The 15,273-nt window shown below is 50.9% G+C and overlaps 1 protein-coding gene across 1 annotated transcript in view; it reads left to right on the top strand.

The window, feature by feature from the left end:
* Nucleotides 1-8,827, top strand: part of CALB2 (calbindin 2) — a 31,201-nt gene extending 22,374 nt beyond the window's left edge. The window contains exons 5-11 of the mRNA XM_075536856.1: nucleotides 2,263-2,319; nucleotides 3,035-3,112; nucleotides 3,494-3,549; nucleotides 3,863-3,902; nucleotides 4,051-4,104; nucleotides 4,704-4,775; nucleotides 8,217-8,827. Coding sequence (XP_075392971.1) covers nucleotides 2,263-2,319; nucleotides 3,035-3,112; nucleotides 3,494-3,549; nucleotides 3,863-3,902; nucleotides 4,051-4,104; nucleotides 4,704-4,775; nucleotides 8,217-8,333 — 474 coding nt within the window. The 3' untranslated portion in view covers nucleotides 8,334-8,827. The remainder of the gene's footprint in view (nucleotides 1-2,262; nucleotides 2,320-3,034; nucleotides 3,113-3,493; nucleotides 3,550-3,862; nucleotides 3,903-4,050; nucleotides 4,105-4,703; nucleotides 4,776-8,216) is intronic.
* Nucleotides 8,828-15,273: the final 6,446 nt, after the last annotated feature.

Genomic DNA, 15,273 nt, shown 5'->3' with positions numbered 1-15,273 from the left:
TTCATTTCTAATTTTAGTGAAGCCTCAGGACTTCTTGGGGATTTCCGAAAGCCCAGTCTCTTGAATTCTTCCTTGAACAGGAAGAGGAGGATGGCCCAGTGGTGGCTGAGCACGAACACTAGAGGGCAGAGAAGTCTAACGTAGGGCCCTCCAGCCAGCACATGCAGAGGGGCGGGATGTGGAGGGAGAAGGGAAGTGGGGAGGCCTGCCTCAGGGTGACCTCACACAGATGGGTAGCCAGATACTGTGCTCTGGATGTGGACTGGGGTCCACTTGGGTTCGCCTTGGAGGGAGTCTGCTGCTTTCTGAGCCAAGTCTCGACTACGATGAACTAAATTCTCATGTTCTAGATTCATGCAGGTGGTGGGTGACATCATCTGGAAACCTGCACATCGCTCTCCCAATCCTTGGGAATGTGCGCTGTGGGCGAGGGGAAGAGTGGCGTGATGGAAACCAGGGCAGGTTCTCACCAGGGAAGACACCCTCCTAATCAAATTCCATCTAGGTTGGGCATTTGCCTCCCCTTGTGCCAGCACTTTCTCTTGGCTAACTGAAAGTCAGTGCCAAGTTTCCTGAGCTCTGCCACTACCACAGTCTCGGTTGCTGGTACGGAAGAGAGACCTTCCCACAGCCTAGCAATCAAACAAGGACGCGATGTGGAGCGGTGGAGGGAGAAGGGAAAAAATACAGGCCTGGGACTGGTGCTGCTGCCGGTGTGCAGTTTGGGTAAAAAAGCCCAGGGGACAATTATTGGAGGGAATGTACGAAATATGATTAGACATCAAAATAAGTCCGACGTTTAGGGAACAGAGCTCCCTTTTGCCGTGGAAACTGACAGCCCAGTGGCACTGCCTTCTCTCAACCAAATGGGTTAGGGAAACAGCTAAGCTTTAAACAAGTTGTGTTGACCCATGTGTTCTTAGGGTCATTGTGCTTACTTACTTACTTACTTACTTACTTACTTACTTACTTACTACGTTAAGAAAACACACACCACGTTTAGCAATTACAAACCATGCCCAGTTTCTGTGCATCAGGAATTCAGGCACAGCTTAGCTGGTGTATCTGGCTCCTGGGTCTCTCAGGAGCTCAGAGTGAAGATGTCAGCTGCACTGCATGCCTCTGAAGCGTTGACTGGGGCTCGACAGCAACTTCCACGATGACCCCCTGACGTGGCTGTTGGTTCCTTGCTGGGCTCTGGCAGGAGACCATCACACAGGCCGCTTGAGCATCCTCACAACATGGCAGGTGGCCTTCTGCAGACTGAGTGTTCCAAGAGAGAGCAAGACGCTGTGTTCCTGACGACTTTACCACGCTGTCACCCTGCTGGGGGAATTCTGCCTTTTGAAGAAATGGGTGCTGGAGCATTTGTGGACATTTTTAGGCAACTACAACTACTTTCTCTCATTTTTCCTGGGTGATGTCTGCTCTTACACACAGAGTGAAAGGAGGCGGTCAGAACCACACCAGCTGTTGAAGCGGCTTCTCTTGGATCCTGCACCTGCTGTGGTCAGCAGAGTGTGTCCTGGTCCTTCACCAGGATCAAACACATGCATTAAATAATCGAGGCTCCAGTCAGGGCCCTGGCCCCAAGTGGGCAGAACCCAGAAAGGGATCCCACCTTTGTGTTTTTTATTTTTGAGAAAGCTCGGAGGGTGACTCAGTCAGGGTCTAAGAATCTAACCGCAGAATCCCACTGGCATACCAATTCTGCCATCCCCCCAGGTGTGGCTGTCATACACAACAGGAGGAAGCGGGGAGGACAGTGAAACATCAGGAAAGCCCATTCCTTCCCCTTCAGGAGGTCCTCACCTTCCCTCTCAGTGCCCACCCGGAATACAGTAAGTTTCCAGAGCACAGAAAGGATGCCTCCCTTAGCCACAGCAAAAACCAGACCCACCAGCTCCTAGGACTAGCCCTAGTGGAAGCTGTCTCCTCAGCGCCTTAAAACTCTTCATCCCTCGTTTGTAACCCCTGGTTACAAAAGGATCCGAAAGACAGCCACCCCTGGAGCAAGCGAAAGCAGGGAGGCCTTAATTCTAGCCCCAGCAGTTCCCTTCCTTCTCCATGGAAAAGGCTCATGACTTCCTTTCCTCGCCTGTGCCGTGAAGGGCCTGGATCCACCTGTGCACATCCCCCATCTCCTTCTCATTCTTGAATCTCAAGACCTGCCCTGGAACACTGAAGGGAAATGGCAGCAAGGGGTAGAAAATACTGATATGTCTTTACCAAAAGAGAAAAAGTTTGGTGTTCCCATTCCAGGCTTGGCGGAAGTACGACACAGACAGAAGTGGCTACATTGAAGCCAATGAGCTCAAGGTAAGGCCTTGGGAGGTGTGGAGGGCATGGAGAATGGTGCTCCAGCCAGAGTGTCAGCAGGTTTAAGGAAGCTGGAGGACGAGGAGGCGTTGGGTGAGAAGCGGGTTTGTGGTGTGCTCAGGAATGCCCACGCCTACCTCTGAATGGCTGGACTTCTTCAGAGCAGCCACGTGAAATCAGTAACCTGGAGCTGACGGGTCATCGCATTCATCTTAGCCACACTCTAGCACAGCGGTTCTCAACTTGTGGGTTGTGACCCCTTTGGGGGGGGGGGTCAAACAACCCTTTCACAAGTAGTAATAACAGTAGTAATATTACAGTTATGAAGTAGCAACGAAAATAACTGTATGGTTGGGGGGTCACCACATGAGGAACTGTATGAAAGGGCCGCTGCATGAGGAAGGTTGAGAACCCCTGCTCGAGCACATCAGTGCCTGGGCCAGGTGTGCTTGAGGCACTTCCAGCTGATTGTAGCTTGTTGGCCTTCAATCTTGTACATCTACCCTCACGTTCCTCTGACCAAGCAGTGACCCTCAAAGCCAGTCTCTACCACCGATCCTGTCCCCAGAGCTGAATCAGACACCGAATCTGTCCCCAGAGCCATCTCTGGGGCTTCAAGAAGTTAGGGACTTGTGAGCTATACTCGGGGTGCGCCTCAACACCTCAGTAAGTGAACGAAGGCCAGGAGCTCTGAAAGAGGCCGTGTATATTCCAGGGGTTCCTGTCAGACCTGCTGAAGAAGGCAAACCGGCCTTATGATGAACCCAAGCTCCAGGAGTACACCCAGACCATCGTGAGTGGATAGATGGGCCCCTCCTCTCCCGGGGTGCAGGGGACTCACAGTGGCTGCTAGCAAGGAGACTGTTAGTTTAAGCTCTCTGAGACTCCCACTAAGCTGACCCCCGAGTCGGGGTAAGGCTGGGGAACCTGCACCCAAAGATGACTGTGACGAGGGTCGGCCTTTGGGTACTGGCCTGCTGCGCCTGCTGCCCCTCCCCGACATGGGAAATCGCCATGTCTTCCCAGTGGTTGACCTGGACCATAGTGGCCCCTGGCCTCAGATGATCATGAGAACTGTCCCTCTTCCTCTTCTCTCGATGAAGGGGGTGGTAGGTCAAGTCTCACATGTAAGGCCAAAGCACAGAACCCTGACACCTCTTCTTGTTCCCAACAGCTAAGGATGTTTGACTTGAATGGAGATGGCAAATTGGGCCTCTCGGAGATGTCCCGGTAAGCACCTGCCCACCCCCACCCCCCAGAGCCACTTAGTATACAATTCCTGTGCTACTGGCCCCACCTCGGGGATCAATGCATGGGGGGAGTGGCAGTTTAGATGTCAAGAAACTCGAGACAAAATTAGACCGACTTGGGACCTCCAACTCGTCAATGTGTCTGTTCCCCTCATTTTTGAACTTTCCCCAAAGGGAGCACTCCGAGCGCTCTGTAGACGGCACCACCACCACCACCCCCGAACCCCCCGCAAGGGCTACACTGCTCTTGCTTGCACTTTGCCTTCTCATCTCGGCTCTCCTTTCCTTTGCAGACTCTTGCCCGTTCAGGAAAACTTCCTGCTTAAATTTCAGGTAAGAGACCCACTTTGCTCTCCTCTCCTGCCACCAGTCCCCGCATCCCGCGGAGCTGTGCCCTTCCACACATACCCCCAGAGCCACCCTGATCACAAAACAACATTCAGTGCCTTGCTTTCTTTCTTGGCAACCTTGGTTGTGACAGGACATGAAGCTGACCTCAGAGGAGTTCAATGCGATCTTCACATTTTATGACAAGGTGAGAGAGGGGTGCTGGAGCATTCCAGACAGGGGAACCCTCAGCCAGACTGGGTCAACTTCAACAGTATGAGGAGGCCACCTGGTCTCCTCCTGCCCTTCCCCTGCAGCATCTAATGCTATATAACATCTTGTCACTCGTGATCCATGACCTGTGGAACCAAGGTTTGGATTCCTGAAAACCACAGCAAAGAATAGTTGGTAGCAGAGGAAGATGAGTGTGCTTGGAGCCAGAAGAATGTGATTACAGTGTTGGAGCAGAAGGATAGAGATGCTTAGCATCACTTCCCTGGCGCCAATCATAATTCTGCACTAGAGCCAGTTGTTTCTGAGAGTAAACTTGCCTCCTTACTTCTACTTCCACCCCTTCCTAACCTGCCCCTGCTCATGTACCTCGGTGCTTTATAACCAGAGTTGGGGTGAAGGTTAAAGAGCCCGTGTTCATCCTGACACCATAGAAATTCCCCTTTTGTACTGAGCAATGGGAATGTTGTATATTTATACCTCCCTGGGATGGATGGGTCGGACCAAGATGTAAGGTCGGGAACACTGGGGCTGAATTTCAGAGCTGTAAGCCCATTCTCTGCTCCTCATCACCAGGATGGAAGTGGCTACATTGATGAGAATGAGCTGGATGCCCTTTTGAAGGATCTCTATGAGAAAAACAAGAAGGTCAGTGACTTGGCCGTGGTGGGGGGCGGGGCTGTGGGAGACGAATGCTCAGAGCTGCAGTGTCTGCCCCTCTGACCAACCATCAGACAATGGCAATTTTGACAAGGCACATCTCATGGAATCATCAGCCAAACTGCCAGCAAAAATATTAAAAAGGCTTCTTATTCAAGGAGAGGTGTTCTGCTGGCATAGTAGGCTATGTGTTGGGCTGCTAACTACAAGGTCAGCTGTTCAAAACCACCAGGGGCTCCTTGGGAGAAAGAGGAGGCTTTTTACTCCAGTTACGGTTGTGGAAACCTGCCATTTTACTCTACCCTATAGGATTGCTATAAATTGGCATCGTTGGCGGCCAGTTTGGTTTTTTGGGTGTCCAAGGAGAGATTGGGGTAGGGGGGAACGCTAGTCTAAATTGGCTAACTGCAGACTGTGGGCTTAGAGATGGGTTACAATGAGACATCAAAATGTTTATCCCCCTGGAGGAAAAGGCAGAGTCTGAAAGGCCCCCCTTCGCCCCTTGTGTTGCGCTGCCATCCTCTGCAGATCCTCCAGGGGCCCCAGTGAGAGGGCTGTGAAGGGAGGTGGGGACAGAAACCAATCGGCAAGTCTTTGCAGCCAATTTCCTTCCCTCCTGGAAAACGTCTCAGCAAATGGTTTTGTCTGCTTTCTTTAATTAGACAACCAGAGCTCTATAATTCCTTGCATTGCCCAACTGCCTTACCTGACAGACAAGAGCGAAATTTAATACTGAATTTCATAAATAAATTCATTGCAGTCTCTAGGTCATCTGTTTCCCTTTCCAAGTCCTTTCTGACCTCTTTTCTCCTGGACATCATCCTTCATAGGAGCCCTGATGGAGTAATGGGTTACAAGCTGGGTTGTTAAGCACAAGGTCAATGGTTTGAAACCACATGCTGCTTCTTTGGAGGCAGATGAGGCTTTCTGCTCCCTTAAACTGTGACAGTCTCAGGAACCCACAGGGGCAGTTCTACCCTGTCCTGTAGGGTAGCTATGTCAGTCGACTCCATGGCCAGTAGTTGGGTTTATCTATCATCCTTCATTTCTTTTATCCTAAATTTCTTTATGTATGTTACTTCAAACTGCTCTGTGAAAGAGGCAGAAAATAAGCTATAAGCAAGCAAATAACTTCTTAGAAAGAAGTTAGTACATAAAAAAAGATGGGAGTATAGACCATAGTGTTTGAACTTAGCAAAAATTTCCTGAACAAATTCTAGGAGAAAGTTATTTATACAACCTTATGTCTCCAAGGGGCGTTAAGCAACATGATGGAGAATATCATTCGCTGTAATTGTATTAGAGAGGCGTAATCATTCTTCACATGGTCCTGCTTCCACTTGATAAAGCCTGAAGGCACAGCACTGAATCTCTGGAGTAACCCCAAATTCAACTAGCTAGGCTCTTTCTCACTTAAAACAAAGGTCAACAGCCAACTCATGTAGCTTCAGATGTGAAAATAAAGTTCAGGAATTGGGATTTAGAAGCAACTATGAAGGTTAGAGAACAGGCTATTAATCAAATCTGTTTACCTGGGAGCCCTCTGCCTGTAACCAAGCTCCAGATCTGACTCCTGGGAACCGAGAAGTTGAATCAGGAGAAAGAGACTGCTGCGCGTCTGTTAATAACAATACCTGTGTTGGGAATGGAAAGGCCATTTATGGTGAACCACATGGCCGATGCGTGTTCCATTTTAATGATGTCTGAATGGGCTGGGCTGTGGTTTCTGCAGCAGATTAATGCTGAGGCTCCTGGAGGGCAAGCCTGATGGGATCGAACATTAATATTTCTTAGTGCTCTTAAGGCAACTGCCACTCCCTGAAGGCTTCCCTGCGTTCAAACAGAAGTTCTAGACAGACAAAGCAAGCAGCTCCTCTCCGTGCTGACTGCACTGTGGGGACTTTTCTCAAGCTCGAGGTCGGTACATGTAGGCCCTCTCTGGACTCTGAAGTTGTACAGGGCAAACAGACGAATGGTGGGCCAAATAGCAGCGAGCTCAGGCCCACTCCAGTGTTACGAAATGCACAATTTTAGGAAACATGTGCCCCCACTCTCCCCCCAAAAAAGCTGTTTATAAAATGTTTTTTGGTTGGTTGGGGGCACAAAACCAGAAACCAGGACACTCACTCCTCACTTATCAACATGAGGGGTTCCCAGGACCAAGCCGTCTTTCAAAAAGCGGCAATAAGCAAAAGTAGCCGACATCATTGGCCGATCACCGAATGGAAGATGACTACAGCATTACACGGCTGCCAAATCACTCTCATGACACCATTACCATGTCAGTGAGTCCCGTGACCTAGCTGAGTGGGCACTTTAAGTCACAGCCAACCTTACTCTCACCTTGTACCTCGGTGTTTGTGCCAGATATGCCGTTAATATGAAATACCAGATGATACATTTCTAACAGTTTTCATAAATGCAAAATGTTAGCTAGGAAGTAGTAAGTGAGAAGAAAGCAGAAGGAGATGTGTCAAATTAAAGAAAAAAGTTGCCTTTGAGCACAGAAAAAGGTGACTGGGGACAGGGAGCCAGAGGACGAAGGATGTTTACGGCCGTGAGATGGACAAATCGTTCGGTGGGTCCCCTGGTCTTCTCGCCAGCCTAGAAGGGGAATTGTCTTTAAGAACGAACACTTCAGATACTGAGTGCATGTTCTACCAATGTTTTCAACATAAAAGGAAGGGAGGGAAACCAGGAGGGAGAGAGGAAAAAGGAGACAACAGTGATTTAAGTGATTTCCCAAGTGCTCATGGTGACTCTGCTGTGCATACTTCGGACCTATTGGCTGTGGCGTCCAAAGCAACTATTGTACAGGATAAGAGTTTGACAAAAACCATCGCGTTAAGTCTTCTCTTGAGCACTAGCTTCCAGCTTACACTGAGACAAGAGCATACTGCTCCTGGGCCCCTGCCTTAGTGAACCCACCCTCTGAAGGCCGCTGGAAGCCACTGAGCAAGAAGTCAGCTGGTGGGCTGTTGCCAGAGGAGCTAAGATGTCGAACTCCCAAGTACAAATAGATGAGCCTTTGGGAAGGATGGACGGGGAGCTTCTCTGGCATTCTCTCCATCACCTGCAGAGACTCACACTGGCTCTAAGAAGTCAAAGTCAAGTGAGGAATGACTAGCATCACAATAACTACCATTTGTGGAGTGCTTGCTATGTGACAGGTATCGTCCATCATCCTCATCACACTTGCATCAGGTGAGGCAGCTGAGTCTCAGAAAGGTGGATGACTTTGCCGAAGGCGATGCAGACCTAAGTGACCGAGACAGTGTTTCAACCTAGGTCTGTTTGCCCCCAAGGCCCATGCCTTGTATCATTCTAAACTCCGTCCAACTGGGGTGGAAGGAGAGAGGTTCAGGGAGGTTTCTGAATGTATTGCTGGGGCCATCCTGGGCCTGCTCATTCCCTTCCTCTGTTTTCTAGGAAATGAACATCCAACAGCTCACCAACTACAGGAAGAGTGTCATGTCCTTGGCAGAAGCAGGGAAGCTCTACCGCAAGGACCTGGAGATTGTGCTCTGCAGCGAGCCCCCAGTGTAAAGCCCGGGAAAGGGGCTGCTAATCCGCCCCCTCCTAGTCCTCCCCCTGCTGCCCTGACACTGTACCCACACCCAGAGATCATGAGCGCCCCCAGCTCCCCGCAGCAGCCCCGCACACACCATCCAGCAGAGCAGGAAAGGGCAGGCGGAGGATGGGCCACTAAGAGACCTCCTTGAGCTTCTTTAACCCAATCCCGACCAGGCAAGCAGCTTCGCCTGCAGCCTGGATCACCACGCATGGGAGGTGGCTGGGGCACAGGTGGGGTTCCCTAACCTTGGCTGTGATGCATGAGCTCATTTGCTGTATGATGTAGGCTTCTCTGTCCAACAGAATGAACTCCTTCCTCCCTCCCCACTGCCCTTCCCCCGTGCCACCCCCACCTCAAACTCCCCAGGTCCATCCACCCCCTTGCTAATGATGTAGCTGTCTTCTCAGAGTTCCTGTTTGTGGAGGGCGCCAGCCCTGGTCCTGCCTTCTTTATTCCGTGTGTTCCTCTTCTCCTTTGGTTTCTTGTCTTCTTGTTTACCAAATAAGAGTTTACAGACAATAAAATGACAAAGCCCTGCTGTGGACACTCACCTAATGCTTGTCCAGTGGTTAGCTTCTCTCTGCAATCTACAGCTCTTCTGGTGGGCAAGGGATGGGGCCAGGACCACCCAACTGGGGTAGTCACTAAAAGCAGAGGCCCCCAAACCCCAGGACACAATGGCTTTCACTCCTCTGTCACTGCCTCCTCACCAACCAGAGTCACTTCTGATTCCGTGTTTATTTTCGCATCTCTAAGATTATGGCAATAGTGACCAACTCACTGACAGGTGACTAAATGTCAGGATGGGGTACCAGGTATCTCTGTTACTCCCCTGAGAAAGACACTGTCATTGTCTCTACTGTACAGATACGGAAAATGAAGATTAAAGAGACTGAGTATGAGCCCTAGTTGCCCTGGGGAATGCATGCAGTTAACCACACGGGGCTGGTTCCCACTTGGCTGCTAAGGGAAAGTCTACCTGAGGTACCTCAGAAGAAAGGTCTGACAATCTACCTCTCTAAAAGCAAGCGAGTGAGAACTCATCGAAGCACAGTTCTATTCTGACACACATGGCATCACCACAAGTTAAGAGTTAACTCGGTGGAAGTCAACAGGTTCCATGGCAGTTGGGGCAAGAGCCAGGGTATGAATCCAGTAGGCGGTGCCCACATTCGGGCTCCCTCTGCCGGAGGAGATTGCTGTGTGTGATGACAGTGAGACTAGTGGTCTCCAAAGAGCAAGGGGCACTCGGCCAAGGAGAGCTCCAGCTAGCCCGCCACTTCATTAACTTCTCTCGCCACAACCGACCAGCTGGCCCTTGAACCTAGAGCTCTTTGAGATCCTAAAATACCTTTTTTATTCTTAATGCTACAATTGATTGACAGTTTACAAAATGTACTTTTACAACATTGCCTCTTTAATCCCCCAGCAGCCCCATGAGATGGATACTAGTTTACAGAGGCAGAAACCAAGCCTCAAACACATTCAGTGTCTTGGTTGAAGGGACACAGCTTCAAAGCGGCAGGCCAGCTGACTCCCAGATGCCCTTTGGCTAAGGCCCTCTCTGGGATCAGGAATCCATCTGGAGCAGCACACCTGGCCGCTAGGGACTCGGACTGATAGGGCCCTGGCCACACCCCTTTCTGAGGTTACCTGTCCCGCCCACAGCCTGGACAAGGTTCAACCATCTGGCCACTGTTCCCTAGCACAGCTGTCTGTGTCATGAAGGGATAGGACAATTCCTCCAGAATTGAGATTGCTACCTGTGGTTGGGGGTGGAGGGGTGGGGGTGGGTGCGGCACTTAAAGTTGGGTGTTAACAGGGCTAAGACAGCACTGTGGCAACCCAAAGCCATGCCCAAACTGCTGCTGGGAGGAGCAGAAACCAAGATCCTAGGAGCTGCTGCTAGGTGGGAATGAGTGGCATAGATGTGCTGAGAAAAACCCAGATGGGAAAGCCAAAGCTGCAGAGGAAGGAGGGAAAGAAGAGGGAAGGAGAGGGACCTGGGAGGAGAGTAACAGCGGAGAAGCTGCAAGGGAGACTGAATGAGAAAGGGTGAGAGAGGGAGAATGAGAGACAGAGACATCAACTGCTTGTGAGAGAGATTGTGTGTATAAGAAAAAGGGAGAGGGAGAGAGGGAGTAACAGAGAAACAGACCTTAAATCGTGTGTGTGTGTGTGTGTGTGTGTGTGTGTGTGTGTGTGAGAGAGAGAGAGAGAGAGAGAGAGAGAGAGAGAGAGAGAGAGAGCCATCTATCAGCATCCCAGCACCACTGCTCACTTCGAACACCATTTCCCCTGCAATCCCTGGCTACCCCACAACAAATCCCTGTGTTTAAGGTAGTTTGAGAGGGTCTCTCTCCTGCACTGAGCAGTCCCCACAGGCCAGAAGACCAGGAGTTCATTTCATCCCTGGTCTTCAGCCATTGTCCTGCCCTCAGCCGGTGGCCCTCAGCCCATCCAAGGCCCATGCTGATCTAGCCATACTTCAGGACAGAGCCTCCCAAGGGGAGGCAGGTGAGCAGTTTGCTGTGCTCTGAGATCCACGCTGCCCTTCCTCCCAGACATTATTTCTAGTCAGAGGAGCAGGGAGACTCATGCCTCCAAGAAGCCTCAGTCCTTTTAATGAGCTCACTTTGTTCATTCTGAGCATACGCAGCTGTGCTTTATTCACTGAAAGGGAGAGGAAAACAATCCCACAATCACACCACCATCACGAAGGGGAACTGGGGAACCGGGAACGGCATTTGTGACAATTTTAGCCATGGCTTTCTCTCCCGTGAACACCAGGCTTTGTGCTGCCTCATTCACAGGGGTATTAGGCGCCTGTGCACAGACTTATTCCTGGAGCTGGAACACACTTCACGAGAGAAAATCCTACCCCAGTTCCATCCCTCCGGCAGCCAGATTCCCAACATCCCCATTCCAAATAAAGGTTCAGGACCTGATCGGCAGTTAAAGAAGCACCATACTCAGACACGAGAATGTCAACCTTAGAGGCCATTATCTCCAGGGCACACCCTGTATGTACACGGCTCTCTTTGGAAAGCCAGGCGCTAATCCATACCGCTATTTCCCAGGGAGCACAGGGTGTTCTGTCCAAGACGTTCAGGCTCACCCACGAATGGGCCCAGGCCCTGTGGCCGAAAGCTTAGTTCGAGAGTGCTGCCTGTCAGCACGTGATGAGGGCCCCGGTGTCAAACACAAGTCAGCAGAAACCCTTGAGAAAGACACAGTACCGAGGTCTCTCAGCTCTGCTTAGTAAGCTCTGACAAGGCAGGTGGTGCTTGGGGCCTTAACAAGTTGGAGCGGGCCATCGTCCTCTGGAACCCAAGGCCAAGACGAGAATGTTCCCAGAGCAAGCTGGCCAAGCCAGTGGACAAGATACCGGGGTAACTCAAAAGAACTTTAAATGGTTTTCCCACAGAAAAGAGCCAATACTAAGATCTTTTCCTGGCAGTCTGCTTTCTATCTTCACATTGAATGGGAAGACAATGAGAACCCGAAGGCATGGGGACATGTGTGCTGACTCAGACCTATCTGTGGGTGAGTGGCTCATCGATCCTGATGCCAGTGGGACCCCAAACAGAGCATCAGTTCCCCTGGGCATTCTCCTTGGATGCCACACCCTGGGGGCACCTTGGATTGTTCCACTGTCTGCATCCAATAACACTCACAGAGTTGATACTCTTATGGTAGGAAGCAGGCAGTAAACATATAAATTAACATATACATAATATAATGACATATGCCCTGAAATAAACAAACAAACAAAAAACAAGCCTTAAGCAGGGGAGAGGGTGAGGAGGAGGGGTGGGGAGGCAGGGGAGTGTCACTTGGGGTTCTCTGCAAAGGTGCTGTTTAAGCAGAGAGCTGAATGAAGTGAGAATGAGCCTCTGCTGTCTTGGGGGAAAGAGGGTACGAAGAGGAGATGTAAGTTCAAGGCCTCCCAGGGGGAGAGTCCATGGCTTGCTATGGAAGGTGGTCGCTGAGGCTGCAGGAGAATGAAGGCAGGGGAGATCCGGAGGTGAGATTAGAGAAATAAGTGACACCAGGTCATGTGGTGCCTGGTAGCCGTTACTAAAAAAACTCTGGATTTCATCCTAAGTGTCGAAGGAAGCCACCAAAGAGCAACACGATTTCAGAATTATTTTAAAGTCACTCTGGCTCCCGTGTGGACACTACAGGGCAGAAGACAAGAGTAGCGCAGAGAGACCAATTAAGAGGTTGAAGAGCTGAGGAGTGTTGGTCATGTCGACCATGGAAGTCACAGAGGAAGTGATATTAAGATCAGATTCTGATTTACTTTAAAGAGTCAAACAGATGAGTAAGGGAGCAACAAGGGTATCAAGAAGAGGCTCCAAGTCTATCGGCTTGGAAAATGGGGTACACAGAAGGTACCACCACGGGGATGACAAGCTTACGAGCAGGTGGGGGAGAATCAGGATTCCGGACATACCGCCTGACATGTCTGTTGGCATTCCAAGAGAAGAGGGAACATTCACATTAGGGTCATTTGAGGAGGGCTTATTTGTCAGGGGATTATTTCGCACTTACAGAGGTGCAAGTGGAGACACCCAGGGCTATGTAATAAGCAGGGACCAGCATATGGAGATGAGATGATAACCCATGAGCACCCATCTAAAGATTTCATGAGAAGAGGACTGGCTCCTACAGGTGGGGTGGAACCGGAGAAGGGCCAAGGGAGCTTCAGCGGAAATTGAGGCTTTTAAGTTTCTTACCTTATTACATCTGTTCAAATATTCCTACCAATGTCCCAGGGCCCACTCTTTCTCTACCAGTGTCCTTACTTGGCTCTACAAAAATGCAAACCTCATAACCTCGGTTCTCAGCCAGATCTGCCTTGAAGTCACTAGAGATGGGAGATTCCATAAAAGTCCTCCTAGACAATCTTTTTGTGTGTGTTCTTAATCACCTGTCCACAGTTTTGCAATTCTCTTTTTCCCTATATGTGCTCTGGTGAGGCCCTAAAAAGAAGTCAGGAGATTCCAAAATTTCTAAATTCACTTTTGTTGCCATAGAAACGAAATTCCTCAGCCACTTGACATCTCAAAGCTTTACCTTCTGCCTACTCTCATCTCAATTTACTACCAGGGATAATCTGCGGGGCTGGCATGCCACCACTTGCCGTGGATGACCCACGTTCCATTGCACTCTGCCAAGGAGGTTATCCCGGTCCTACCCGCCCAGAAAGTCTTTGCCGGAGGGCCATTTCGAGTATAATTGAACTCAGTAGAGATCTCCGTAGGGAACCGATGGCATCCTCGAATTATATTATCAGAGAATTTGTTTACTAAAGTATTTTGCAAATATACGGGTGAATTATGGGGATGGAAGCGGGGGGGGGGGGCGGGGGTTAGGCCGCAGGGATAGTAAGTACTAAACAGCCAGAGGCTGGCAGCAGTGGTCACTAGAAAGGCGCATCTTCTGTGGTAATGTTGACGGTCAGCAAAAAGGAGGAAAGCCTTCAAGGACATGGGCAGACACAACGGCTGCAACGTGGACTCGCTCTACCCACCACCGTGACGAGGGCCCGGGCTGGGCAATGCTGTGCTATTATTATACGTACGTCACTGACCGGAAGGGCCGCGGTGCACACTTGAGGGTTTTCCCGCACCTTTCGTTTCGTAAAAAGCTAGGGTGACGCTGGCGCTCGGTGAGGCGGGCAGAAAGAGATTCACCCTGTATCCCCGGTGCGGCGACCCGCCGGCGACGTCCACGTCCACGTGGCCCCCGAGCTACGGCGGCCCGGAAGGACCCGACGACTGCGGCCGCGGGGCGCATGCGCGCTCGGAAGGAAGGCGTGGCTCGCCCCGCGTGGGCGGCGCCACTTGCTCCGCCTTCCCTGGCTCCCCGGCACCCACCGTGCGATTTCACCCCCTGACCCGGGAGCCAGTCGCCTACCACTGGGTAACCGGGGACTAGGAAGAGAGTCAGAGCCTCGCTTGTCTTCTACCAAAGCCAAGAAAAAGCCGACTCATGGCCATCCAGTGGATTCGAACGCAGGGACCCAGCTGCGCAGAATGGGGCTGCTCTTGGGAGCTTCTGAAACTGTATATCTCTGGGCGGGGGAAGCCTCTTCTTCCATCCTGGAAGGAGCTGGTAAATTTGAATGGAACGGCCGCTGCTCCCGGGCTCCTGCCATCATCCATGCCAGGAGGATCATCCCTGCCTCCAGACTTCCTGAGATTTCAACCGGCTTCGTGTTAGGCCCCATTTCCCCTCCCACCACACTCTCCCTCCAGACAGTGCTCCAGATAGGCTTGGGGATGCTAAAGCCTGTTCCCAGCACGAGGCCAATTTCTGCCCAAAACAAAGCTGTCAGGCAGAAGCAGGAGTTAGCAGGGCAGGCGAGTGAAGATATGCCTGACGCTGGTGAGAGCGCTTCAAGGATGCTGCGAGGGGCCAGGTCTCCCCATCCCATTGTATGGCCTTCCAGGCCCAGGTGCAGAAGGCTAACCCTTACAGATTACTTTGAATATTGTTGCTTAGCTCCGGACCCGCAGACAACAAAGTTGCAGTGGAAAATTCCCCAGCTGCCCCCTCCCCCAGACCCGGGCTATAAAACTCTCCACCTCTAGCCTGGACAGCAAGACTTCGAGGGCCCACAGCTAGGAACCCCTGAACCTTGCCTGGGAGCTCTGAAATAAACCTTTGAAACGGGTTTCTACCGTTGCCTTCTTCCCGTCACCATACCTACCTCACAATAGCCACTGCCAATCGAGTTGATCCCACCCTAGGTTATAAATGTTGATGAACAGATAGTCTTTTATTTCTACCATTCTTTTTTTAACTGCACACAGTTTTTTTTTTAGTAGTTATAGCTTTAGAGAGAGAGCGCGCGCGCGCGCGAGAGAGAGAGAGAGAGAGAGAGAGAGAGAGAGAGAGAGA

Source organism: Tenrec ecaudatus, chromosome 18 (genome assembly GCF_050624435.1).
Source record: "Tenrec ecaudatus isolate mTenEca1 chromosome 18, mTenEca1.hap1, whole genome shotgun sequence".
In the NCBI taxonomy this organism is placed as follows: Eukaryota; Metazoa; Chordata; class Mammalia; order Afrosoricida; family Tenrecidae; genus Tenrec; species Tenrec ecaudatus.
The sequence above is the reverse complement of the archived record's forward strand: the minus strand, read 5'-3'. Positions and strand labels throughout refer to the sequence as shown.